The 24,675-nt window shown below is 42.4% G+C and overlaps 3 protein-coding genes across 7 annotated transcripts; 2 read left to right on the top strand and 1 right to left on the bottom strand.

Annotated features, from left to right (window-relative positions):
* LOC100193912 (uncharacterized) lies at positions 1-3,840 on the top strand. Of its 4 annotated transcripts, none has more exons than XM_020540314.2 (10): positions 1-254; positions 353-538; positions 684-965; positions 1,078-1,112; positions 1,193-1,279; positions 1,675-1,804; positions 1,907-2,529; positions 2,615-2,887; positions 2,972-3,163; positions 3,267-3,840. In XM_020540314.2, exons 1-10 carry the CDS (start codon positions 158-160, stop codon positions 3,516-3,518), a joined length of 2,157 nt encoding a protein of 718 aa, XP_020395903.1. In that variant the 5' UTR covers positions 1-157; the 3' UTR covers positions 3,519-3,840. The 4 variants fall into 4 exon arrangements, with proteins under 4 accessions (XP_020395903.1, XP_008650932.1, XP_008650930.1 ...); XM_008652710.3 differs by having other exon boundaries at positions 2-254; positions 1,672-1,804; XM_008652708.3 differs by having other exon boundaries at positions 2-254; positions 344-538; positions 1,672-1,804.
* A 694-nt stretch (positions 3,841-4,534) lies between these two features.
* On the bottom strand, positions 4,535-13,183 carry LOC100272356 (DNA-binding bromodomain-containing protein). Its single transcript, XM_008652814.3, has 9 exons — positions 11,289-13,183; positions 11,138-11,201; positions 10,970-11,036; positions 10,821-10,866; positions 10,625-10,723; positions 9,091-9,159; positions 8,003-9,002; positions 7,148-7,281; positions 4,535-7,044 (listed from the first exon to the last, which is right to left on the bottom strand). The coding sequence occupies exons 1-9, from the start codon at positions 11,838-11,840 to the stop codon at positions 5,239-5,241; spliced, it is 3,837 nt and encodes a 1,278-aa protein (XP_008651036.1). The 5' UTR covers positions 11,841-13,183; the 3' UTR covers positions 4,535-5,238.
* Positions 13,184-17,991: 4,808 nt separating this feature from the next.
* Positions 17,992-24,004, top strand: LOC103633220 (rho GTPase-activating protein 7). Of its 2 annotated transcripts, XM_008654915.4 has the most exons (5): positions 17,992-18,058; positions 18,465-18,708; positions 18,872-19,096; positions 19,418-19,547; positions 23,922-24,004. In XM_008654915.4, exons 1-4 carry the CDS (start codon positions 18,003-18,005, stop codon positions 19,460-19,462), a joined length of 570 nt encoding a protein of 189 aa, XP_008653137.1. In that variant the 5' UTR covers positions 17,992-18,002; the 3' UTR covers positions 19,463-19,547; positions 23,922-24,004. The 2 variants fall into 2 exon arrangements, with proteins under 2 accessions (XP_008653137.1, XP_020396736.1); XM_020541147.2 differs by lacking the exons at positions 19,418-19,547; positions 23,922-24,004 and having other exon boundaries at positions 18,872-19,229.
* The last annotated feature ends 671 nt before the right edge of the window (positions 24,005-24,675 follow it).

Raw genomic sequence — 24,675 nt, 5'->3', positions numbered from 1 at the left:
TACCCTCGCGCGGTCGCCCCTCATCATCTTCAACGTCTCTCCAGCTCGTCTTCGCCTTCTCTCCCTCTTGAATCCCTCACCGGCGGCGATTTAGGGGTTTCCCACCGGTACCGATCCCCAGCGACTCCGGCCGGCCGCAGGACTCCTCGCTGCGCCTATGGAGGGACTCTTCCTCATCGACGTCTCCACCGAGGACGATCTTCTCTTCAACCTCGTCTCACCGGCCCCGCGGCGTCCCGATCCGCTCCACGCAGGTGAGGTGTTGCCCCCCCATCGCGCGGGATTGGTGCCTGCTATTTTGGTTGCGATTTTGTGGATCTGACGGGCGACGATTTTCCGTTAGAGTCTCTAGTGGGAGCCGAGGCAACCTCCTCCGGCGTTTCTCCATCGGCGGTGGTTCGGGCTACGGATCCGGACTGTGTGATGGAGGAGCGGGAAGATCCCGAGCGGACGGAGTCCCCGGAGCAGCGCAAGGCCAAGAAGGGGGTAAACCTCCGCAAGAGCTTGGCTTGGGACAGCGAATTTTTTACCAGTGAAGGTTCATCTTCGCTTTTGTTTTTTCCTGGTCCCCACCCATGTGAAACTCTATCTGTTTTCTGGAATTATTGCCTCTCGTTATACACTCTGGTAAACCTTAATTATGCAGATTGATCGCAACTCTTAATCTTTCCTGGTCTATGCAGGGGTTCTCGACACTGAGGAATTAGCCATTGTAAACAGCACCTATCGTAAGGCCCAAGGTTCCAGGCTGCCTGGAATCATTGAGGAAACGAGGAGATCAGGGGAGTCAACAACCTCAACTCTGGAAAGTGAAACCTGGGCGATGGAAAGCCTTGAGACTGAACTATTTGATAATGTCCGTGCTTCGATCCAGAGATCTCTTGGCAAACCTGATAAACTTTCAGGTCGGCCCGTTGCTGCCTCAAACCCCCCAAAGGCCACAGCAAATGCACCTCGTGTTGCAGGTAACAAGCCTCAAATGCTGACACAACATGCTAGTTAACATCCAAAATTTTAACTCTAGCGATCTTTGTCTGCTGTTGATAACTGATGAGCATATTCCATTGTTCCTTCCAGCTAGAAAAGGTGTTGATCGGATGCCACAGTCAAAGGTATGCTCAGTTGATCATATTGTTCAATTTCAAATTTATGTAATCATTTATCATCACTGATTACATTTGCTTATTGTCAGATGAGGGCCCCTGTTTCAACAAGCCAAGGAGCTGTTAGCAGACAAAGGCCCCAAGTCACCATCAACGAGCCTGTGGCTGCAAGAGATGTATGTCCCCTGTCAGTGATTCCCATTGTAGTTTTTTATCCATTCACCATAATTGGATGCTTGTTTAGCAATTTATTTTGTTACTAAAATGTTCATAGGCAATGCGTGCTAGTTTCTGACTTTGCAATTGACTGAAATTATTAAGTAAACCCAGCTAAGCTTCAGTCTGCCTTGTCTAATATGTAAAGTATCCCCTTGTCTAAATTTATATTTGAATTACTTACCTGAACATGCAATCAAAATCCCAGTGATTAGTATTTCTTCTTGATCTTTTTAATTACTCACCATGTCTGTGGATGCACGACCTATTTTTTTGCTTGATCTTTTTAATTAAAAAGTTCTGTGCTGTGCGATATTCTGATTTCAGCTTCATATTTGCATTTTTTCTTAAGAAGAATTTAACAGGAGCTGCAGAAGCAAAGATATCCTCAAAGCCTCCTAGGGCTTTGCCAAGAGTTGCTATGATGAGATCATCAACTAATACAACTGTCACCTCTAGGGCTTCAGACAAAAGAAACAGCACTGGTGTGTAAATTGGCATGCATTTTTGTTCACTCATTAGTATCGAGAACCCCTGCATAGAACAATATAACATAAACGTAGCCTAATATGTATTTTGTCTTTCAGGGGGTGCTGTCAACAGGCAGGCAGTTGGTAAAACTGCCAGTACTTCAGCTGTCCTGCGATCTGGCAGGGGTACAAATTCCAGTTCAATCTTGAAATCAGGTTTCTTCACATCAGCAGCAACTTCTTCCCATTGTATGTTGATGGACACTAAGCCAGAAGCCAAAACTAAATCAGCAACACTAAGCATCAAGAATAGACCTGCTCAGAGGGTCCCTGTTCGTCCGTCATCAAAATCTGATATCAGCAAAACTATACCCTCAAGATCATCAGGGAACAGGATCCCAGCTAAGGGCCATGCTGACCGTGCATCACCAAGCATTTCACCTAGCAGCTCCATGGACAGCATGAGCTCTGTGATATCTGGGGCTTCAACTGCTTCCACCGTAGGGAAGATGAGTCATACATCCGATAATTTGAATGCACTGTCCCCCTCCCTCAGGAAGAGCAATGACTGCCATCCGAATCCAAAGTTTAGGCCTCCTATTGTCACAGAGGGACATTCTTCTGGAACAGCAGCATCTAGAGATAATTTAAAAGCTACTGCAGAAATAACCAACCAGGGAAAAGGCCTTAAGCCATCGGGGCTTCGGAGACCCACACCCAAGATTGGTTATTTTGATGCTGTATGTGCAGTTTTGTATACTCTTTAACTTGCAATATGTGGTTTCTTTATTAGTGCTTCTAACAATCTTGCTATGTATGTTTCAGGAGAATTATATTGACCAAAACATCGGTGCACAAGTGCAACCACAACTTTCAAATATCCAGTGTCTACCTACTCAGAACATGAATCTGAATGCCGCACCATCTACCTACGGCCAACAGGAATCAAAATTGACAGCAGCACCTCATGAGGAAAGCTGTGTTTCCAAAAGTAAGCTGATGACGCCACTGTCTCTTATGGTGGAAGTAGAGCCTTTTAAGGTGGCCGAACTAGCTTGCACAAACCTGACTGATCCAGTTGTGGTCAGACCTGAATCTGTATGTGCATTTTTTTAAAATGTTGTTTCCCTTGCAAAATGCCTATATCAATGTGATTTTAGTTATCTTATTATGCATGTACAGGTGCAACCGCAATCCATGGAGATCCAGTGCTTGCTACCTGCCACACCAAACCCTCAGCCAACCTTTCATCAACAAGTATTAAAACCTATAGCAGCACCTCTTGAAGCTGTGCAAATGGAAGTAGAAGCTTTTAAGGTGGACAAACCTGAAGCGTGCATACACCTGTCCAGTCCAGTTGTCGTGAAGCCCGAAGTACGTGCATTTCAATTTGTAGGAGTGTCTTCTTTACTATCAAAGTAAGTGGAAATGCCCTATATTGGTGTGCTTCTGACTATCTTTCTGTGTTTTCTTTTAGAACAAATCCATTGACCAAAACGCTGGAGCACTGCTGCAACTGCAACTTGTCGCCGAACCTGAATCATGCACGCGCAAGTCTAAGACAGTGGTGGCTGCAGACTATTCCAAGGAGAATATTCCGGCTTTGAATCAGAACATACAAGCTAATGGCGATGCGAATTCGTTAGTTGAGTTACTTACCCAGAAGCTATCCTCCATTTCCCTTGGGGAGGCTGCCCCTAACGTGGCCCCTAGGTCCTGCTGGGAATAAGGTTTGGACACTATGCTGTTGGTTGTTTCTGATTACCCTCTTTGTTATCTGTAGGCAAAGGCAACCGCCGCTGAGGAACCTGATTTCTTTCTCTGCTTGTGGTGTAAAATGCTTGTACACAGGGCTTTATAGAATTTCACTTTTCTATTGTATGCATAAACACATGATCTTTGTCTATTGCCGGTTTGCAAGTAGCGTGTTATTGGTATAACATTAGTTTAGTCTCTCGATTCTACGATATTACTTCGATGTACTTGTATAGCACGATCTGTTTGTACTACTTTGAGTCCCAAAAAAATATATAATTTTGAGTTTGGACTAATGCAAGCTTATTAAGTTCCACTAGATCATTGAAAACTGTATAACATATATTTTGAAATAGTTTTATTATGAAAAATATTCATAATTATGCCTAATAAATATTAATACTGATAATATATAAGTTTAAATATGAGATTGATTGACTTGTACCTAGCTTTTTTTTTTGCTGTCTGGTACTTGTAGCTATTTTACCGTCTGATACCTATGGCATTGCTGTACTCACTACGTCTTAAAAATAACTACACATGTCAGTTTTTAGGGTTGATTTGGTGAGCATGAAAATACTGCTATTCCATCGTAGATCCCCTTCATTTTCCTGGAAGAGATTCATGGGAAGAAATCTCCTTGTTATTTAAAATAGAGGAGATTTATAAAAAAGAAATCTTCTCGCTATTTAATTTTAAATAATAAGAAGGTTTCCCATAGATCCCTCTATTTCCCTGTCCACGAGTTTTTTCACCGTGGACTAAATGTAAGCAGCAATCCCCGGCCGGCGTTCAACCTGTACTCCCATGTCTGCTGTTCAGAGGAAAATACGATTACCCCAATATACATTCCAAGCAAACTTACGTCCAGTGAATATAAGTTTATCAGCAAAATTATGCTTTCAGAGGGAAATGGCATTGCTCATTCTTATGGCATCATGCTTAAAGCTAGAAAAAATCCAATGCAAGGACAAACTGAACCAGTGCATCTTCACGAGACCTAATGACCTCTTTAGATTCAGCATGCCATTTGAACTGAACGGAGACCACAGTTCCTGGTTTCCTGCTACATACATCATGAACAAAAGAAGCAATTTCATTCAGAAGAGGTGTGAAGGCCACTGGCCACTGCCCTACCCTAACAATCTATTCAACACAGAACAATTTACAGCCAACATTCATTTTGGTATGGGCATTACATTACATAGGGGTGACCACAGGACCTACACTACCGAATGAACGGCTTATATTCTAAATTCTAAATTCTAAATTCTGGTGCCAAAATTTCCACCGAAGAAAGCTGTATCGTGGTCAGAGAGGCGCGCCCCAAGTTTTCAGATCATGGGCATGCTAGTGTGCTACCTACATGCATGCCACCAAAGCATTTCCCCAAATGCTGGATTCTTAACTCCTGTCAGAATGCCCCCAAGTAGACATGATCTCATTTCAAGCAGTGTTCATCCATCCATTTTCTGATATCGTCGTACATCGACGCGATGAGTTGATGAGTTGCGATGACGCCATATGGCATGTAAAGTCAACATCACAATCAATCATCACCGATCCATGTCCCGGATGTCCCAATGCTGTTCTCGCCTTGTTTCGCACCTGAGCTCCTCATGCCTTCACATGCTTAGAGATTATAGCATAAATCCTGGCCTGGCCGTATGAAGTTTTCATTGTCTTTTCCCAGATCATAACTGCAAAGCGAGGTCTGGCTGCTGTGCTTCCAAATTGATGCCGGACGATTGTCGAGCTGGTGGTGAACCTGGAGATGGGAACCCGATGTTCAAGTCCGGGCGGAGTACATCCTTGCCTGGCTTCTGTTGCATGTGGGGAAACAGCCCCTGCCACTGTGGTTGCCCTTGTGATCTTGCGAAATCTGGCTGCACCAACTGGGGAAATATTACCAGCCCCTTGTTTTGAACCGAGTTCTCTCTAACTACCTGAACAGGATGTCTAAAGAACTGAGGAACAACGCTTAATTTGGTATCATCACAAGGTTGGACATTAGCAAATGGCATTTTCCAGCCACAATTATTGTCAACGAAAGCTGGGCTGACAATGGTTGGTTTGTTCTCTGTAGCAGCACCAAACGAGATCCAAGATTGAGCCACTGGAGCTGATGGAATGCTCTGGTTCTCCCTAACATTAGCTGGAAATGCTGAGAATATGTTCCGAGGAGCATCAAGACCTCTGTTTGGTATATTTGCTTGGGCAGGCATAGCGGTTGCGCCTGCTGATTTTGTATGGTCACTGACAATACTTTGGCCATTCAAATTCATGGCAAATTTTGCAGCATTTATTGATTGATTTTTAGTGATGAACCCAATACTTGTCGATGGTCTGCTTTTTTTTGATGTTCCAACCTTTCCATCACCAGGTCGTCCATGGTACACCCATGTTGCTTCATTTTTGGGCTGTAGTACAGTTGCTTCTTGGGACTGGAACAAGGGTTTAGACTGCCCGTTTGAGGCCATATCATGCACACCAGAAGCTACTGCTTGTGATTGGAAAAAATGTTTAGGCTGCCCATTGGAGGAAGACATATCATGCACACCCGACGAAGGTGCTGCTTGTGACTTGAAGTAGTGTTTAGGATGCCCATTAGAGGAAGACATAGCATGCATACCAGAGGAAGCTGCTGCTTGTGATTGGTAGTGTTTAGACTGCCCGTTAGAGGAATGCATATCATGCACACCAGAGGAAGCTGCTGCTTGTGACTGGAAGAAGTGTTTAGGCTGCCCATTTGAGGAAGGAGTATCATGCACACTAGAATCAGCATCTTTTGCACACTCAACTTGCTGTGGTGCCATTTCAATTGGAATTTTGCTTTTTGATGAGTCAATCTTTTTCATTTGCTGAGCTCTAGTTGATTCTGGTGGTTGCAAAAACGGTCTAGGCTGGCCAGCCATTTTATTTGGGGCAGGGATATCAAGCGCGCCAGAAGAAGCTCCTTTCTGTAGCTGCATTTCAAGAGGTCGGGCACTAGAAGATGAATTGCCTTTTCTTGTTTGCTCATTCGTTGTTCTTTTGGTCTTTGCGACATTACCAGACACTCTGTGGTTCTCGTGCAGTGATAACGCGTCTGTGCTCCTGTGTTGAGGCTCAGTGGTAACACCAAATAATCTTGGCTTAATTTCTGGACTCTCTAGTGGTCCAGCCACTCCAACTACATTATTGCAAGTGGCTACCCGTCTCATATCCTTTGGATTATTAGTTTCTGTTGATCTGAACCTTTCATTATCCCTAGGCAGAGGAGCATTCCTTCGTCTATTTGTCTCAGAGCTCTTCGGGTATCTAGGTTGATCATTCACAACAAGAATAGACGGTAATGGAGGCTCATATTCTCCAACCCAACCACGACCATAGTTTACATCAGCAGGTAATGCTTGCCGAATGCGGTCAGAAGCAATTCTCCAGCCTTGAGTACCAAGCGAACCAGCAAAACGAGCCAGACTCCTTACATATGCATATGAGTGTTCAGCATCGAGCCCAACCTGCAAAGCACACTCAGCCAGTGAGCTAATCTAAGTAAGAAAAAATGGACCAATAATCACAGATAGGTCAGTATTTGATTGAATCATAGATGCATTAACCCACATTCACGAGCTCTTTTGGTTCCGCAGAGAAAACATCAAAAACTGGATCAGATTTCATCAGAGGCTGTTCTTCAGATGCATCATAAGTTTTCCGTCTCGTTTCGTCTACCACAATTGGCTTGTAGCTAGGTTTGGCTGAAAACAGGGTAAATTAGGAAAAATAATTAGAAACCATCAAAAACAAAGTGAATCTGAATTTCCTTTCAAAGCATTTAGCTGCACAGCAGTAAACATATCAAATGACCGAGTTTCCATTAGACAAATCACTCTGCATTACTTTAGGGTGTATCTTAGAACGAAGTCTTCGAAAGAATTTTTATCATAAGTTATCTTACAATATATAGCCAATTGCTACAAAATAAGCATCACATTAGTACATGGAAATGCCAACTTTTGTGCACTAAAACATGCAATGCGTATATTGGACTGACTTTTGGTCAAAACTCGTAGCCTGATGTTTTCAGATTAAAACATGCCTTGTAAAAGTGAATATTGGTTATATATCAGACATCACCCTACCACATGCAGCTCTATTAATACTTTAACAATTCAGTTTTCTTGAAAAAGGGCCTGAAAATAAATGAACATCAAATGTGTATTACAAGTGTATATGTCATATACTACCATAACCCCTCTAGACATCTAGTTTTGTATTTTGATGGTCAATCACATTTATTCATATCACCATTTTGCTAATTGATCCACTCCTGTGACATAGTTATAAACCAAATTCCAGTCTAAAATAGCTACATGTGATCACCAATGCACAAAAGCATAAGCAATTAGGCCTTAAAACTAATGGATCAGCAGTAGACAAGGTGGTCGAGGGGAAATGCCAGAAAAAAAAATACAGTACCCAAAATATCGTCAGTCTTCTCAGATCTTATTTCATCTAGTGGAGAGCTGATGTCTTTGTCTATAACCCCATTGGTAAGAGGACAACCAGTAGGTTCAGTGGCATTAGGCTGTGACATGCTTAAACCATTAGAGCCATCTCCCACAGAAGCAATAGTGGCAGCAGAGATATCTGAACCTTGGGCATCGTGGCTATCCATACAAACTGGCTTTTTCACAGCCTCTTCATCGCATGAGTAACCTTGACCATCCTGCTCAACTCCGCAACTCGGTTCCTTAGATGACTCCTGATGACAATGGTCACGATCCTCTTCTCCGTTTACACTGATGGGCTTCTCAGACAGCCTTTTCGTAGATGAGAAGCCTGCATCTTCAACATTTGTGCGAACTGGATCCTCAATGGGCTTTTTGCGGGATGAAAAACCTGGATCTTCTCCATTTCTGCCAATTGGCTTAATGTGTTTTTTCTGGGATAAGAAGTCGTCCTTTGAACTCTGTGGAGTGGACTTCTTGACTTGATGTTTGTGGAACGGGGAGCTTTCATCATTTTCTAAATTTTTTGAAATGACTTTCCTAACTTGCTCTTTGCCAGATGGGGAGTCTGGGTCGTCCTTCGAATGTCTGGAGATCAGTTTCTTAGGTCGCTCTTTGTGGAATGAGGAACTTAAATTGTCCTCTGAATTCCTGGGAATGGGTTTCTTAATTCGCTCTTTCTGTAATAAGCAACTTCGATCCTGTGAATTCTTGGACATGGTTTTTTTAACTTGATTTTTGAAGCTCATGTCATCATCCACATTATTTGAATTGGGTCTCTTAACTTTCTCTTTGTGGGACAAATCTATATCATCATCTGGATACCTCAAAACAGGTTTCTTAACCAGTGCTCCAGTGCAGAAATTTGGTCTAATTTTCTGTCCAATCTTAATCGGGTTTTCTGTTGGTATGCCCTCATCCCTCAGTTCCTGAAACTTCTTTCGTGCCAGCTCCTGTATGGAATGAGCCTACATTCCCAAGCATAGTACAAAATGTTCAATGCCAATAATCAAATCATGGTATTGTAAGCGCATAAAGTTTTTAAGGATTCTATACCTGTCTGAAGTAAATTGTATCAGGTGCATTGTACTGCATCGCATTGCTGCAAATTAAGAACACATCGTCCTGCAATTTTAAAATAAAAACCATTGCGCAGATAACGATCAATAAGGTGCACTAGTGCTCATCATTTGAAGCACTTGTCATTCCCAAAAAAGAAGGAAGAAAATAACAAATTGGTACAAGCTTTTCCTATTCAATACACATTTGTAAACAGAAGTTCAGGTCAGATTCATTCAGTTATGTTTCAGTGCTTCATTCAGCCATTCGCATCATCTTCAAATATTTTGCTTCAATAGTCAAGCTATGGCCATACTAGTTCGATGATTACTAACCAGGGGTGTAAACAGATCAGACACGGGCAGATATCTACACATACGAACACAGATAGTTGGGTTTCTTCTCGGATTCAGATTTGGGTACGGGTAGTGTCAGATAAGATGTAAATGGATATCGACATACATATATATCCAATTTTGAGTATTCGGATAAGGCATGGATGGAATGACCAGATTCGGATGCAAATATCCATTTAGTATGTGAATTCCTTCAGTTGAATAGTCGATCAAGAAATATTCATACCATTTACATCCCTATTAGTAACCAGCTCTGTGATGGTTTGTAGACCACACCCAGACTAGCCATCCATGGACAAAGATAGATCACCGGAATGAAACTTACTCGAAAGCAAAGTTGTAATATTTGTAGTGAACCTTCTAGAGTCTATATTCATGGTATCCTGATGATCAAAGTTTTAACAAGCTTACTGCACAGAGGCCAAAAGAACTTCTTTTGTGACTTGAGCGAGTAACAAAGTACATCTTGGAATTTCATAGATCAGTTCAACTTGCCCAGCCTAAATTCGCTACAAGACGTATCCGAATATTACTCGATTTCAACAAACTTCTTTGAGCTACTATCGAGATGTTTCAGCTTTAGTATATCCTTTACTAGGACTTAAAAAGGTACAGCATGATCTTAGCTCTTCACAACAAAACCAGATGAGACATGGTCAGCGACTCGCTCAAGCCCAATGGAACCAGTATATCCCATATAGCCTGGATTCATTCACATGTCCACCAATGGTGATTCTATGACTAGAAATCACTAGTATTTTGTTGCATGCTGTGAATGTAAGCCTATTTTGGAAAAGGTAACTTTTGCAGGGCAGAATAACACTGGTTAATGACTATTTGCATGAGCCAGCACAAATGTAGTACAAACAGACAAAGCGGAAAGCTATCCACCTTGCATGTGCACGAAATTGTCGTGAAAGGGAAGACCAAGAAATGTGGTTCCAAATGCATGATAAAATGGAGAAGTCCAGCTACCTCACTTCATTTGTCAGGCTGCACGACAAACCTGACTCCCTTAGGCAAATCTAACGTTGGGAAACCGTTACACATGAAATTTGCTGACAACAAAAGTAAAATGAACTGAAAGGTAACTATTCCATGGCCAACAAATCACAACATGATATTTCATTATCCATTCGCTACCTAAATATATGACCAAAGCCTATCAATCTGACCTCAAATTGCTCAAACGAGCGATATGCATTCCTGGCAAGCTTCTTCCTGACGGTGCCGAAGTCCATTGGGTGCTCAATCACATCATGATAATCAGGCAGCTGTGTCAATCAATAACCACGATATTAATACTCAACAGCTCCGTACCAAACAAATTGGCAAATCCAGGAAGCATGGGAAATGAATATGGGCTCTTACCTCCTCTGGATCCACTGGCTCAGCAAACACTCCATAGGTATCCTTCCTGCGGAATATAACAGTGGCAAGAGGGGGGATAAATCGAGCTCATCAAAACTTGATGCAACAAATCTCATCTTGTGTTTGCGACAAATATGTGAAACACTCACTTTTGAAGCTTCTCAAGAATCATCTCCAGCGCCTTCTGGTCTGGCAGCGGCGTCGTCCTCGCAGTCCCTAAAAAGCGGGAAAAAATAAATCAAATTTTCATGCAAAAAGAAGCTCAAAAACCAAACATCGAACAAGCAGAAGCGGAGCAAACAAAAAGCAAATCCGACCTGGCACCGAAGGCCGCTTCGTCCGCGGCGCGCTCGTGGGGTCGCTCCTCCCACCACCACCAAACTGCAAGAAGCGCAGATCTAGCGTTAGCGAGAAGCTGCGCGGCGAAGCGAAGACAAGGCTGGTGGCTTATCCGGCAGCATGGCCCACCTCGCGATGGCGAGATCTGTCGGCGCGCGGCTCGATCCGGCGCTTCTTGGGCGGCTTGACCTGCTCCTCGTCGCCGCTTCCGTCCCCGGCCAGGTCCTCGGTCCCATCGGAGTCGTCAGAGTACGACGGGGGAGGTGGGGCCCGGCGTTGGAGCTGGTCCGGGGGCAGCTGGGAGAGCTTGACGACGAGCTTGAGCTTGCGCCGGCGCCGGTCGGAGACCGAGGAGCCCGCGGCGCCACCGTCAGCGCCGGAGTCGGAGCTGGACGGCTCCGGCGACGGCCCCCGCTGGCGGGAGCGGAAGGGCGAGGACGACGGCGAGGAGGGGAAGGGGAAGAAGTCGTCGACGAGCGGGCGGGAGGAGGGCGCGGCGGCGCGGCGCGGGCGGAGCGAGCGGCGGGGCGGCGGCGACGGCGAGTGTCCGCCGCGGTGGTGGTGGTGGTGGTGGAGTGCCAGCTGCGACGGGGCTGCGCCGCCCCTCCGGCGCGCGGGCTGGTGCTGGTGCCTCTCCGGCGACGGCGACGGCGATGGCGATAGCGACGGCGTCCGCGGCATGGCTGCCTGCCTGCCTGCCTGCTGCCGTCCGCGTCTTGGCCTCCTTGGGGTTTGGTTCGCCGCCCTTCTCTTTCTTGCTCGCCTTTCCACTTTTTTTCTCTTCCTTGCGGCTCCTTTTGTTTGTTTAGCAATTCTCTCGCTTGCGTCTCTGCGTGTCCATCTCTATCTCTCTCCTAGCTTCCACACACTCTCTCTTCCTATCCCTATCTCCCCTCTCTCGCCTTGCTTCCACACCAACCACTACGGCTACTTTTGCTGCTCTCTTCTTCCTCTCTCCTCCGGGAGGACGATGAGCTTGGTCCATGGAAGAGTGGAATTATTGCCGACTAGGTACAACAGAAATGAATTAGCGTATAACTACTGCCAGAGTTTGGTCGATGGAGTACTGACCGTCATCTTAAAGAGCAAAAGGTTTGATATAAAATATTATAAATACACTAGTTACATTAAATACTTAGACACATTTTTCTTGTGCTGCGTTCACGATAATATAGTGGATTTATAACATGCTTGAGCATTCCACGTAAACCACTCATATTTTACACTTGCAAAAACTTTTTTGGCCGTATAAATCTCCAATGTTCTCTTAAGCTTCTAGGTAAGGATCCGAACAGATTTAGCTAATAAAATATCTAATTATTTGTTGGACCTGTAGCTGTAGTAGATAACACCAAGCTCATCTCTCGCTGTGTATGAATTCAAACAAACACCGAGCTAAAAAAGACACTTCTTTCGCTGCGTATGAGTTCAAACAAACACCGAGCCAGCCGAGTCCGGTTCCTTCCATATATTTGAGTTGTCCGTTTGCCGCCAAAGAGGTCCGGGACGGGAGATCTGAAGGTGTATCTCAGGTTTTGGTGCATGGGCCAGGTCTACGTAGCGGCCAGACCGCGTTGCTTTCAGATTTTCTCTCTCCTCTTATTTTTTTCCCGCACCGCTCTCGATCTTCTCTGACAGCACGACAATTTCTGGTCCTTTTTATATTCGATATATAATAAATTCATGCCCGTCTTTCCCGGGGTCCAGTTTCTCCTTTCCCACATGGCCTGCTAGGGACACAAGCCTGCTTTGCACCAGGAAATATCGCGTGGTCTCCTTGCATTTTCTATTGCTTTTTTTTCTAATCTTTTCTTGACTAGCAATCACATAAAATGTCGGTATTCAGTGCCGAGCACAAAACTACAAAAGGCGCGGCAATTTTTATTATTTGTGCATATGTTCTGAGTAAAATAGATTGTAGGTCAAGATTTTTACTGGCAGGTGGCAGCGTATCTATTATATGGAGATTTTTTTTGTAATAATGAAATACAGTGGCAAAGCTAAGCGAATCAAGAGTAAGGTGCAAATACTCAAGGGTGCATAGTAATAAATTATAAATGGTGTATATATATTGAAAATTTGGTCGAAATTATTAGTTTTACAAAAATTCGTGAGTACATGACTACATGTGCATCCATGTCTCCTACCTGTTTTGCCCTGCTGAAATAACAACCCATGCACCACCACTGCTAAAACTGAAAAGATCCAACATTACACCTTAGTTAAGGATCTATTTAATGAAAATTTATTACAAATATAGATCATGGAAAAATAACTTTAGATTATAAGAAAGTTAAAATTTCTTTGGTTGATCAGCTGCGATCTTTTCTTAAAAAAGTATTGTCAGTCTTTCTCACTTGACAACACACCCTACTTGGAGTTGACAACCCTCTACGCTCAATACCTCTTACTTTCTTGTTTCTTGTAAACTGCTCTTAGGTGCAAAACATTAGCACCATGGATCTAAATAGGCTCTAAGCCATGACCCCGCAAACAAAATGTGTATATTTGTCAGCAAAGAAATAAAATCTGATGTAACAGTGGTATAGATGTCGCAAAGTGGTAGGTTTGGCGGTTGTGATTAATTAAGCGTGATCACTGTTTTAGAGTCATGCATTGCTTTTGGGCCACCCTTCTCAATTTTGGCTCTAGCAGATAGATGAGCTACATATAACTCTTCCCCTGAATAATTAGGTTGCGGTCAGTAGATGTATATAACCGTATAAAAATTGTGTTGCACTACTTTGTAGTGTAGATTGTATTTTTTTATAGAGTGAAATTTGAAATGAATAGTGGGATAATGATGGGGTAGCTTGGACTGGCGTACAGAATACTGCAAGTAGAAAATAGCTCTCGGCCCAGTTAGGAATTTCTGATAGCTGTAACTTGGTTTCTATTTAGGGGACGTTTGGGCGTCCATGTATGTATCCATAAATGTAAATATAGATTAGAGTGAAGATTAAATTTAAGGCCTTGTGTAGCTCTATTAGTCTTAGACTAAAGTTTAGTCTCTGGACTAAACTTTAGTCCATACCATATTTGGTTATAGAGACTGAACAGATTCTAAATACATTAAATGCAACACATAAAAAACCAAAATATCATTTTTTTTCCTTTCATGCTAGTTTTCTAGGCAAGGGCAATAATTAATACTATCATTTAGTCCCTTTTAACACCAATATGAGGGAGTAGAGACTAAAGTCAATTAGCTTCTACTAGGTTTTCTGTTTGATAAAATAGAGACTAAAGATTAGTTCCTCTAAACGAACGAAGCCTAAGGTTTTTTTAATTCGTTCCAAGACATACGAGTTGAAGCAGATACATAGACATCTAGACATATCTAATACAGCTGTAGTAGGCAAGTAGGGTGCGACCGTGCGAGAAACTGATAAGTAATAGTAACTCCGACACACGCGTGCTGCCGTTTTTCATTTGCTTTTGATTGGTTTTTGAATTCGAAGATAAGAAAAAAAAATCACGCTGGTCGTATCTGACCCCAGCAACAGTAACTATGACCGTAAAAATGTAAAACGTGCAGGTTGTTGGCTGCACTCTCTGACCGTTCTGGTATGCTCTACTAGTTAATTCACTCCCCTCCCCCCGGGTCACTTGAACAAACTGCAGCGCAAACGAAGCAGCAAACCCCAGGACATGCTTGGTGAATCGACTGACTGGTCAATCAGGGGATTCATCAGGATTTCACAGGTTTTGCTGCACGTTGAAACATGAAACAAACTCCAAGCAGCGTGCAGTAATCATTGGCTCCATCCCCGGTCACTATCCTAGTACTGTAGATTTTTCACCGTAGATTTTTTTTAGATCTAGTATTGTCGTAGCACGCACTTGATGCTGTGCTAGGTTTACTCCATTTTTTTCGCGCAGAGCAGTCAGCGGCAGAGGTCTGGGCGTATGGGTATGGCCCGGGTGGTCCTCTGGTAGGGACGTTCCTGTCAGAGGATTGCCATCCGCGATGGTGCCCACGTGGCACGTGTCGGGGATCGACACTGGATGGTGCCGTGGTGGTGTACCAGTACCGCCTGGGGCACACCGGTGCTGCTGGTAGCCACGGGCCACGGCCCACGGGCGCACAATGTTAATTTGTCCGAGTGCTTTGGGTGCGTGGACAAAGCTGCAAATGGATTTCAGATCTAAATCACCAACATGAACACGAGAACCTTTTCGGGTTGTTTGTGCATGGTCAAAGGATCGAATTGCGCTGTTTCAGATCTAGCTAAAAATTCATACAAAGCGAGCTTTATAGTTTATGTATATATGACATGATTGACTTTAAAAAAAAACTTTCACCACTAGCACCCGCTAGAGTGCAGACTAGCACCCGCTTCACTTTGGTTATAGCGAGAGTTCTTGTCTAGGTCTCCATCGGGTATGTTTGGTTCAGCTTTTTTCTGACCAGCTTTTCTGAAAATCCGGCTGTGGGGAGAATCTGGCTGTGGGGAGAATCTGAGTATTATTACGATTACGTGTGGAGTAAGATAAAGTTGTTTATAGGGCTCAGGATCTAGAAAGTGACGGATTCCTACTATTACAACGACTCAACCGATTATGTGTTTATGTTGATTTTAGATGGTTTTTGCCCCAACGAATTTTATAGAAGCTAGCTGAAAAGCTGAGCGTTTGGCAGTCTGCAGCAGCTTTTGGTGGCCAGAAGCTGCCAGAAGCCGAAACAAACAGGGCCATTGTCTCGTCTTCTGGACCCCTTTGAAGTTGTGGATTTGGCTTGAACTTCACTCCTTTCTATGTTGCTCTACTCTTCTCTATTATAGTATAAGAGAGGACAATGTTATATCTCTATTTGGATAGTGGTCCCCACCCAGCATAGGTCCAACTAGGGCTGGAAAATAAGCTCGAGGCTCACGGGCCGGCTCGAGCTTGGAGCGGCTCGCGAGCCTCGAACGAGCCGAGCCCCTTCTTTGAGCTCTTTTTTGCAGCGAGCCGAGCCCAGCCGGCTCGCGAGTCTTGCAAAATTGACCAATTTATAAAATAATAATGAATATTAGATAATTTTATGGATAATAGCTCATTTTTTAGTCTTTGATGATGAATATATTACAAGTTATAATTTAAATTACTCATAATGTTGAATGATGATTCTATATTTCAAATTTATATAATGTTAATTCACTAAATAATGCAACAATAAGTACCAGAATATGGCTCGCGAGCCGAGAATGTCGAGCCGAGCCTCTTTCAACTACTCCTACCTTATCATAGCTATAAAACCGTGCACATAGTGCGCCTTGGTCATGCCATAGTTTTGAATATATCTTGTTGCATTGGCAAGAATGTGAGTGCATGCCATTGTTTACAACGTAGTTGGTAGTTTTTTTAACGAAGGGGCGAAGCCCCTATTTCATTAGGAAATAGGATAGTTCAGAACAAAGACACCCATCGCGATCAACCGACCCGACAGAATACCAACTAGGTCTGATCTCTATCTAGACACTTTACGCTATCACCCTAGATAAGTAAAGGGCCTAAATAAGAAGATAAAGTTCGACCTGCTACTAGGAACATAAGACTTTCTTATTTACAACCATTTCACGACAGACAGACGCAACAAAAGGCACTAATTCAAACCAACACCAAAAGTATAGGCTACCACCAACGCCAGAAACCATACTCCATTTTTGATCACCCAGAATTCGCCTGTCTCTCGGACACCACCCAAACGCTCGACCAAACGCTTCACTTTCTATCTTTCGGATTAGCTTGCTTCCTTGGACCACCATTTTTTGCTCCCTCTTTCTCTGTCGTATAGCCCATGAATCTAGCCAGAAGCAGCAAAGAAAAATCTATATCTATACTACTTATTAAGGCTCTAAGGGTAGCCTGCCTTTTCTCGTTCTGCCATCCGTGAATCTGGACCGTTCGTTTCATCCAGGGCGATCCGACCGTGCTCCGCCCCCGCCCCTCCCCCTCCCCCTCCCTCGTCCCAGCCGTCCATGACTTTGGCAACCACCCCACCCCCATCCATCGTCGTGCAGGCACCGCCTCGCTCACCCTTCGGCGACATCACCCACAAGACCGATCCACCGCCAACAGCCCGCCACCGCCACCACCCGCCTCCGCGCCGTCTCGCCGTCCCCGTCCCCGCCCTCCCCTGTGGGCTCGTTCGGCTTCACGCACTCAAGGAGACCTTCTCCGTGGACGTGTCGGCGGCCGGCACGCCCGCTCCGTGTCCCGCCCGTCACGCCTTCACCATCGCGTCCTCGTGCCTCGCCGCGCTCTCCAATGTCACCGTGCGCGTCGAGCTCTGCAGCGGCGCCGTCGGCTGGGGCGAGGCGCCCGTGCTGCCCTCCGTCACCGCCGGGGACTAGCCGGTGGCGCTCGGCGTCGCGGGCCGGGCGTGCGCCGCGCTCGCCGCTGCCCCCGCGGCGCCCCTCGGCGCCCTGCTGCAGGACGTTGCCGGTGTGCTCCTGGGACACGACTTCGCCTTAGTGAGGGATCCGCAACTTCTCTCGTCCTGCTTCGGCAAGTAAAATTTGCCTTGCGACAGCTTCACACAATTATGTAGGACTTGGGTATCTGAGTAACACAGGTTACTTTGGTCACTGGTCAAATATAACTAGCAGAGTTTGCACCTATGGATTTCTCTTTGTTGGTGGATCATGTTGGGTTCATCTGAAGCTTATGAAAATTGTTTTAGACTAAAACTTTAGTAGTGGTGTTGCATCTTAACAACTCAGATGATTATTTTGTATGTATCCAAGAGCCCAGGATTATTCATGCATTCCTTTTCTTTCGATGTTTACTATGTGGTTTACTATTTGTACCCTGTTTCACTTGCTTAGGCCTGAGACTAAGGATGCTAGGGTAAATGCTATGCGTTCAGCTATATCTGAGACATTTCTTGAGTCCAATCGGAGGTTGCTGCAGAGGTTGGCTTTTCATTTTTTTATCATAGCAATATCCTTAATCACTGGATAACGTATAGTTTCTTTTTTGGATAAGTTATTGTTAGACTTTTTCTTGGTCAGATAGGTTAATAGCTTATGCTATGTGGACTGCATGATAATTTGTATGTGATATAGTTGCTAATGAGGGATGAGGCTAAACATGTTATTATTGTCTTGCAGATGCTACTTGCACTTAAAATAATCACTAATACTCCTTGGCTTCACACTATGTCTACTTAATTCAGAATTACAAATTTCACAACATTAAGTGAATATATTTATTGCATTTTTCTTCATCCCTGCTATTAGTTATGTGAAACATTGGTATTGGAACATTTATTATTACAAAAAACCGTCCCTGAAATGGTTGTAATGTTTTTTTGTGTAGAATTTTAAAAATGATGCACACTGTTGCATCTCACACTTCTGAAAATCGAATGACTGCATCGGCAGTTGGTGCCTGTATGGCGTCTCTTCTGTTGCGTCCACTTCTGGCTGGTGAATGTGAGATGGATGAAGTATTTGATATGGATGGTGACGATTCTGCGCAGCTTCTTGCTGCAGCAAACGCCGCAAACAGTGCTCAAGGAATTGTCGTAACTCTCTTGGAGGAATATGAGGGCATTTTTCATGTAAGATTCTTTCAGCCTTGGATCATTGCAGTATCCACATTGAATTTGTCTCAAGAAAAATATATTTGAGCATATATCACGATAGCAGTGCTTAAAAGCTTGCACATGAGAGAGATAGAAAGCATCACTTCCTATTGATCATCTATGATTACCATTTTTACAGGATGAACACCTCAGATGTTCCTTGTCACCTGAATCTCAAATTGAAGATAGTGGTACTGAAGCATCAACTGATGATGGTAATTTGGAAGCCAAGGGCAATGGATTTCATGATGCAGAAAATGATGTAGATCAAGAATTGGATGATGACAATGGCGTGGAGCGTATACTTAGTGGGAAATTGAGTGAGAGCAGTGGATATGCTGGCAGTGACCTCTATGACTACAAGGTTTGGTTTTGTGTGCTTCATTCTTTTGATTTTTCTGATGCTTGGTGTTTGGTGTTTTTATTAATACTACTGTGAGTCTTTAATGTGAGTTTGGTACTGGTGTGGAATAGATGATATAAAATGGTGGCATACAAAGTATGATGTGTCCTGTTTTTTTTTTGAAGTATACCAAGCCCATATGTGTCTGTAATATATGGGCTTGATATACTTAACATTGTCATTGGTCAATACACATTTGATTGGTTTGAGTGGAAGTGTTGCCAATTTTCATTATTACCTAGCTGCTCCTCCTGAAGAAGCCAAGGAATTTTGGTTGGACAGTCTCGAGAACCAGATTACTGCATTGGAGAACAAGTGCTCAGGTGATTACCAATGGATTGGTTTCTATCACAATGATCTTCAGAATGGCAATATCATGATTGATGAAAAGACCAACGTGCTGACCATCATTGTAAGTGACACATCCACATACTTCTAATCTTAATTATTATGTTTGGTTGTACTTCAGATATTCTTTTGGTGTCTGAAATATCAGTTCTATGACTATAATGTGGATACAATTGTGAAATGGGAATATCTTGAACACGGGTAGGTAGGTAGAGTTTTCTTTTGTTAAGAAACACATATTGGTATACCGTATAGGGCTGCAGTGTATCGCACGCTTGTTATCATGCGTTTGCTGTGTTCCCTCCAATCAAAGTTCAGTCTCATTTTTCTAATTGAGGTTTCATTCCTGCAATCGATGGGAAAGCTGGTCTGGAGGAATTTTGTCTATTTTATCAAACATTCAGACTATGAATCTGAGTTGGAGTTTCCTTCAAGCAAATCTCATTTTTAATTCAGACTTGCATATAGAATTCAAAATTTATTCCGATTAGAATTAATTCTTTCTGGAAATGTCTTCAGATGTTTTTGTGCATTTTGAATTACTTCAATCTGTTTTTTCACGCAAACTAAATTGTGTGTTAAAGTTTTTTCTTAACATGTTCATTTTAAGAAATGCAATACAGTTCGTTTGCAATGTCCAAAATGCTAGGTACGACCTCCTGTGAATGCTCTAAAAGTTTCATGGTATTAAAAGTCGTATAATTAAAATGATCCAGTGACCATGGCCAAGTGACTATTGATGTTTCATAGGTTCCAAGGCTGTCGATTCATTTGCCCTACCAATTTACCAGGTTGTACCTATGTTTATTGTTAGGATAGTTTATTGTTTCAATTGCCCCACCAATTCATAATAAATCTAATGTTAGGGCGCTGAATCTGGCACTAAATTTTGTGTGTTCATGGTTAGATTGGTTTAGTTGAAGGCTATTGGTGGTTCTTACTAGCATCATATCTTATCCGTTTTCAGAAACTTGTGAGCGTTCTACTCTTCGCCAACTTTGCTGCCACTGCCTCATCCGTTTCTAGAAATTGGAGCCATCCCCTCACCTCAAGCGCAGTCTCTGACAACAGGGTGGAGCAGCAGGGGGCTTGGCCCCGAGATGAAGGTTTGCTGTGTTGTGCAGCCTTCGCTTTCCGCATAGGTTGCTTCCTATAAGTTGTGGTAGTCTCAACAGAACCAATATTTTGTGCTTTGTGAGTCTCAACTAAATCGATCTTCTGATATACCTTCCGTTTTACCAGTAGTCGACTGGTTCTGTTAGTGAGAACTTTACATACACATGCTCCTCTATGTTGTCGTGTTGCATATCTGATACTTAAGTTTTTTTGCCAATTTTACCCTTTGTTCTTTAACTCTGCCCAATCTCACCATTTTTTCAACCTGGATCTTGTTCAGCCAACTAAGATGCAATACCCTATGGCCATACATGCATGGATCTCTCTAATGGTTGATCTAAATTTAGAGTTGCCTGTTTTTGCAGCTTCATATTAATCGTAGTTAGTACATTTTGAGATCCCCATATCCAGTCCTGCACGCATGCTTGGGCGAACTTTTTTCAAATTTCGAATTAACAATCAATGCAAGGCGATTGGATAACCGAATTGCGATCTAAAAGAGTGGTCCAGCTGCTTCGAAAATCTTGTGAAGTTTATGAACAATTTTGGCTCTCTGAACTGACCTGATTAATGATTAAGTTCATGTTGCATATGCTTGATTTTTCTGGAATAAAGTTCATAGTGATAGGAGTGCGCGATATACTCTTGTTTGCTTTAGTTTTTCTATAATGGTTTATTTCAAACCAAAAGGCCAACTAAGAGAGGGTTCACTATGATTGTAGAAGAAAATTCAGTGTTCTGCATACCCATGGTACACCAACACCTCTTCCTTATGGATAATAGATTCTTCTGCCTCATGAGCATGCGGATGCAATCTTGGGCCTTAATGATGTTCGGGTCGTACAACCATTTAGTCCCACAAATGATATTGATCCAACCTCAATTTATCTCTCTCAATTTGCTATTGATAGGTAATTGTGTTAAAATTTTGATAGGCTTTGGCACTGCACTACTGCTCTTTTCAAACTATAAGTATATTTTAGTCAGGATTGCATGCTACTTGTTCTAGTTGAATGTTTGTCTCTCATAATATACATTTTAGGGAACCACTTCTCCTAGCACGTTTCATGAGAACTAAGTGAAGGATATCAAATATTTCAAAATAAACATTGATTTAGTTATTGACAAATACAATAATGCTATACTCATAAATTCTATCTGAAACAGCATCTGCCAAAAAGTTCCCCTATTTGGTAAAAAAGGAACTAAAGGAATGTGAGGAGGTCACGCGAGTTGCTCAACTTGACTGGAAGATATTCACGAGTGATATTTAGAAGCCATTTACAACTTTAGGGCTAGAGTTTTTCCCTTGTCGGTAATAAGCATTTCCCTTCAACTGCATTTTATTTTGCTATGCATTTTTCTTAATCTATATTCGTATCAGGTGATCCATGGTGAAGACTGGGTTTCCTACAACAATGTACGTGCTGCCAATGAGCCCATCTGAACTCTCAAGGAGTTCTCCAAGGTCAAGTAGGAGGCAATTGCTATATTAGCATCGGATGTCCCCGGCTCCCTGCCTTCGCTCCGCGCGGCGATCGAACCCCGGATCGCATTACTCACCGTCGTTTCCCTACGATTTTACTGTTTTGGTATGCTCTAAGCTTGTGGTATGCATGGTTGTGATTTCATGAATTTGCTTAGATCTAAGCAGTCGATCTATACAAAGTCTTGGAATACCACCAGCATTCCTGTGATAGGTTTTTGGCGTGGATCAAGTTACCTTAGGGAGGAGGGTCTTGTTTGAGTAGATTTAGTTTTGAGGCTTACAAGCTTAACTACATATTTCTATGATTCCTTATAGTTTAAGGAATGATGAAGAGCAGAATTGTTGATGTCCGGATGCATTCAGATATTTTCACATATTCTTTTGGATGTTTGTTAAGCTATATTGTTGCCAGTTTAACTATTATAAATTGTCTGCAAGCCCTTATAATTCTAGACATATGGTGTTTGGTAGTGTGGATTACTGGATTATCAGCTTAGTTTTGTGAGAATGCTGGTTTTGAGATACCATCTGATTCCAAACATGGTATTATAATCAACTGTGCAATATCTATTCAAAAGAAATTGTGTACCCATCATTTATTTTGCAATGGTGTTTTATAGGTGTGTGTGATGTGCAGTGAGGTGACTATGGTTTTAACTTGTTATTCTTTTCTGCGTTTAATATCCCTACAGTTATTATGGAGACATTTTATTTCTGGATAATATGTTATTTTCTAGAGTAAAATTGATTGTACTATTGTACTGTGAATTTTATCTAACACAACAACTCGCTGTTATGCTAAATCTAATTTGTCCAAGATAAGTTATTTCACTTCCTCATTGAGTACCTGTTCTCTTTCCTCTACAATTTTTAGGTTTATCGAACCTTGCGCCAAAATGAAGATGTTACCTTGGAGCGTTTGAGAATTGATAGTGAGCTCTCTTTTTCATTCCAATATTTATTGGATTATCCGACATAACAAATTTTGAGTGTTCTGCACTTTGCAAGCACCTTCTTGAATGAATCTTTTTGCATCCAGCAGATCTGGTTCAATTGACATTTATATTTTTTTGCTTGAACTTTCTTTGACATATATAAGCACTGATTAGAAACATAAACACAATACAATTGAAGATTTGAAACTGCATGGAATTGAGGCATTGTGGGGGCTAGAAGATTTAAACCAGCTCAAGTAGTTCTCTACAAATATCCCAACAAATCCAAGAAGACTAAATGAGGAGAATTACTATATGTGTTGTTTTTTCTACCAAATTGGGAGAACTATGTTAGCAGTTTCACGATGAAGTTGCTTGAGGAAGGTTTTGATCTTTGTGCACATCTACTAGCTCTACGACGCTACCATTTCATGGAAATATCTTATTTATCTTAAAGTAATGACGCAATGTTTGTTTAATCATAGTATTTTAGTCATAGGTCATGTGTTGGGGGGGGGGGCAATCCTGTTTTGAGACTGGCAGCAAACACTAGCAGTTAGCTTAGGTTCTGAAGTTTGTCATTTGCAGCAGCAAGCTCAAGCAGTTATTTTAGGTTCTAAACATTGTTATGCATGCGATTTTTTCATAGTTTAGGTTGCAAGTTATTTTCTTTATTTACCAGTTAGTTTCATTTGCCTAAGTTGTATTGGTTGTAGCAGTTAGCATGCATGTTTGTTGATATGAACAAAGTAGTTCATACTAGATATGGTCACTATTTTTGGAGATTTTTTTTTTGCTTTAGTGCAATTTTACTGCCATCTGAAGAAAAATAATAAGAGATAAAGGGAACAAATCAGATGTCAATTTTGCTAACTTTATCCTCAATGTTGTTCTTCAGAAAATGGCCATCGGTGTCCCTAAAAAGCGGAATGACAAATGGATGGCTAATTAGCTTTTGAAGCTACATCTGGAGTAAAAAGCTTTGAAGGATGCTCATCTTTAGTTTATGCGCTACTATTTGTTGACTAACATGGACTTGCAAAAGCGCACTTAATACTTGTCAGTTTTGGATCCATTTGTTGCATTGGTCGATGTCTTCAGCGGAACAATCTCAGTTAGGGATATTTCCTTCTGATTCGTTAGTGTTCAACATTATAAGAAGTGGTTTATTAGTTTTGTTCAGATTTTTGTAATTATTTATGACATTGTAACCTTCATCAATCATACATGCATGTCATCGCTTCGTTCAACTACACAACGTGCATTTGTTAAGTTCTGTAAGTTTTGAATGTGCACATCATAAATTGATCGTTGTCTTATCTTATTGTGAGCTTGGCAGTTTTGAATGTGCAGATTAATGCACTTTTGTTTCCTTTCTTATTTGAAGTCTCTGTCACCGTCACCTAGACCAACCAGATGCTTGAGGACCTTTTCTCATAACAGAATATCATACATTTGTACATAAGTTATCATGTTATTATATGTTCCCGTTGCAACGCACGGGCACTCACCTAGTGATGTTAGAAGGATCAAGCATAATTTTATTACCAAAGCACCAATCATTTCTAGTGCGTCAAATTGCCCAGAACATCGCTCCACAGCCAAACAGAATCAAATTAGCAATCTTGTCTTTTGGTTTACTTAACCAATTA

The sequence above is a fragment of the Zea mays genome, chromosome 7 (genome assembly GCF_902167145.1).
Source record: "Zea mays cultivar B73 chromosome 7, Zm-B73-REFERENCE-NAM-5.0, whole genome shotgun sequence".
NCBI lineage: Eukaryota > Viridiplantae > Streptophyta > Magnoliopsida > Poales > Poaceae > Zea > Zea mays.
This window is presented reverse-complemented; position numbering and strand designations above follow the sequence as displayed.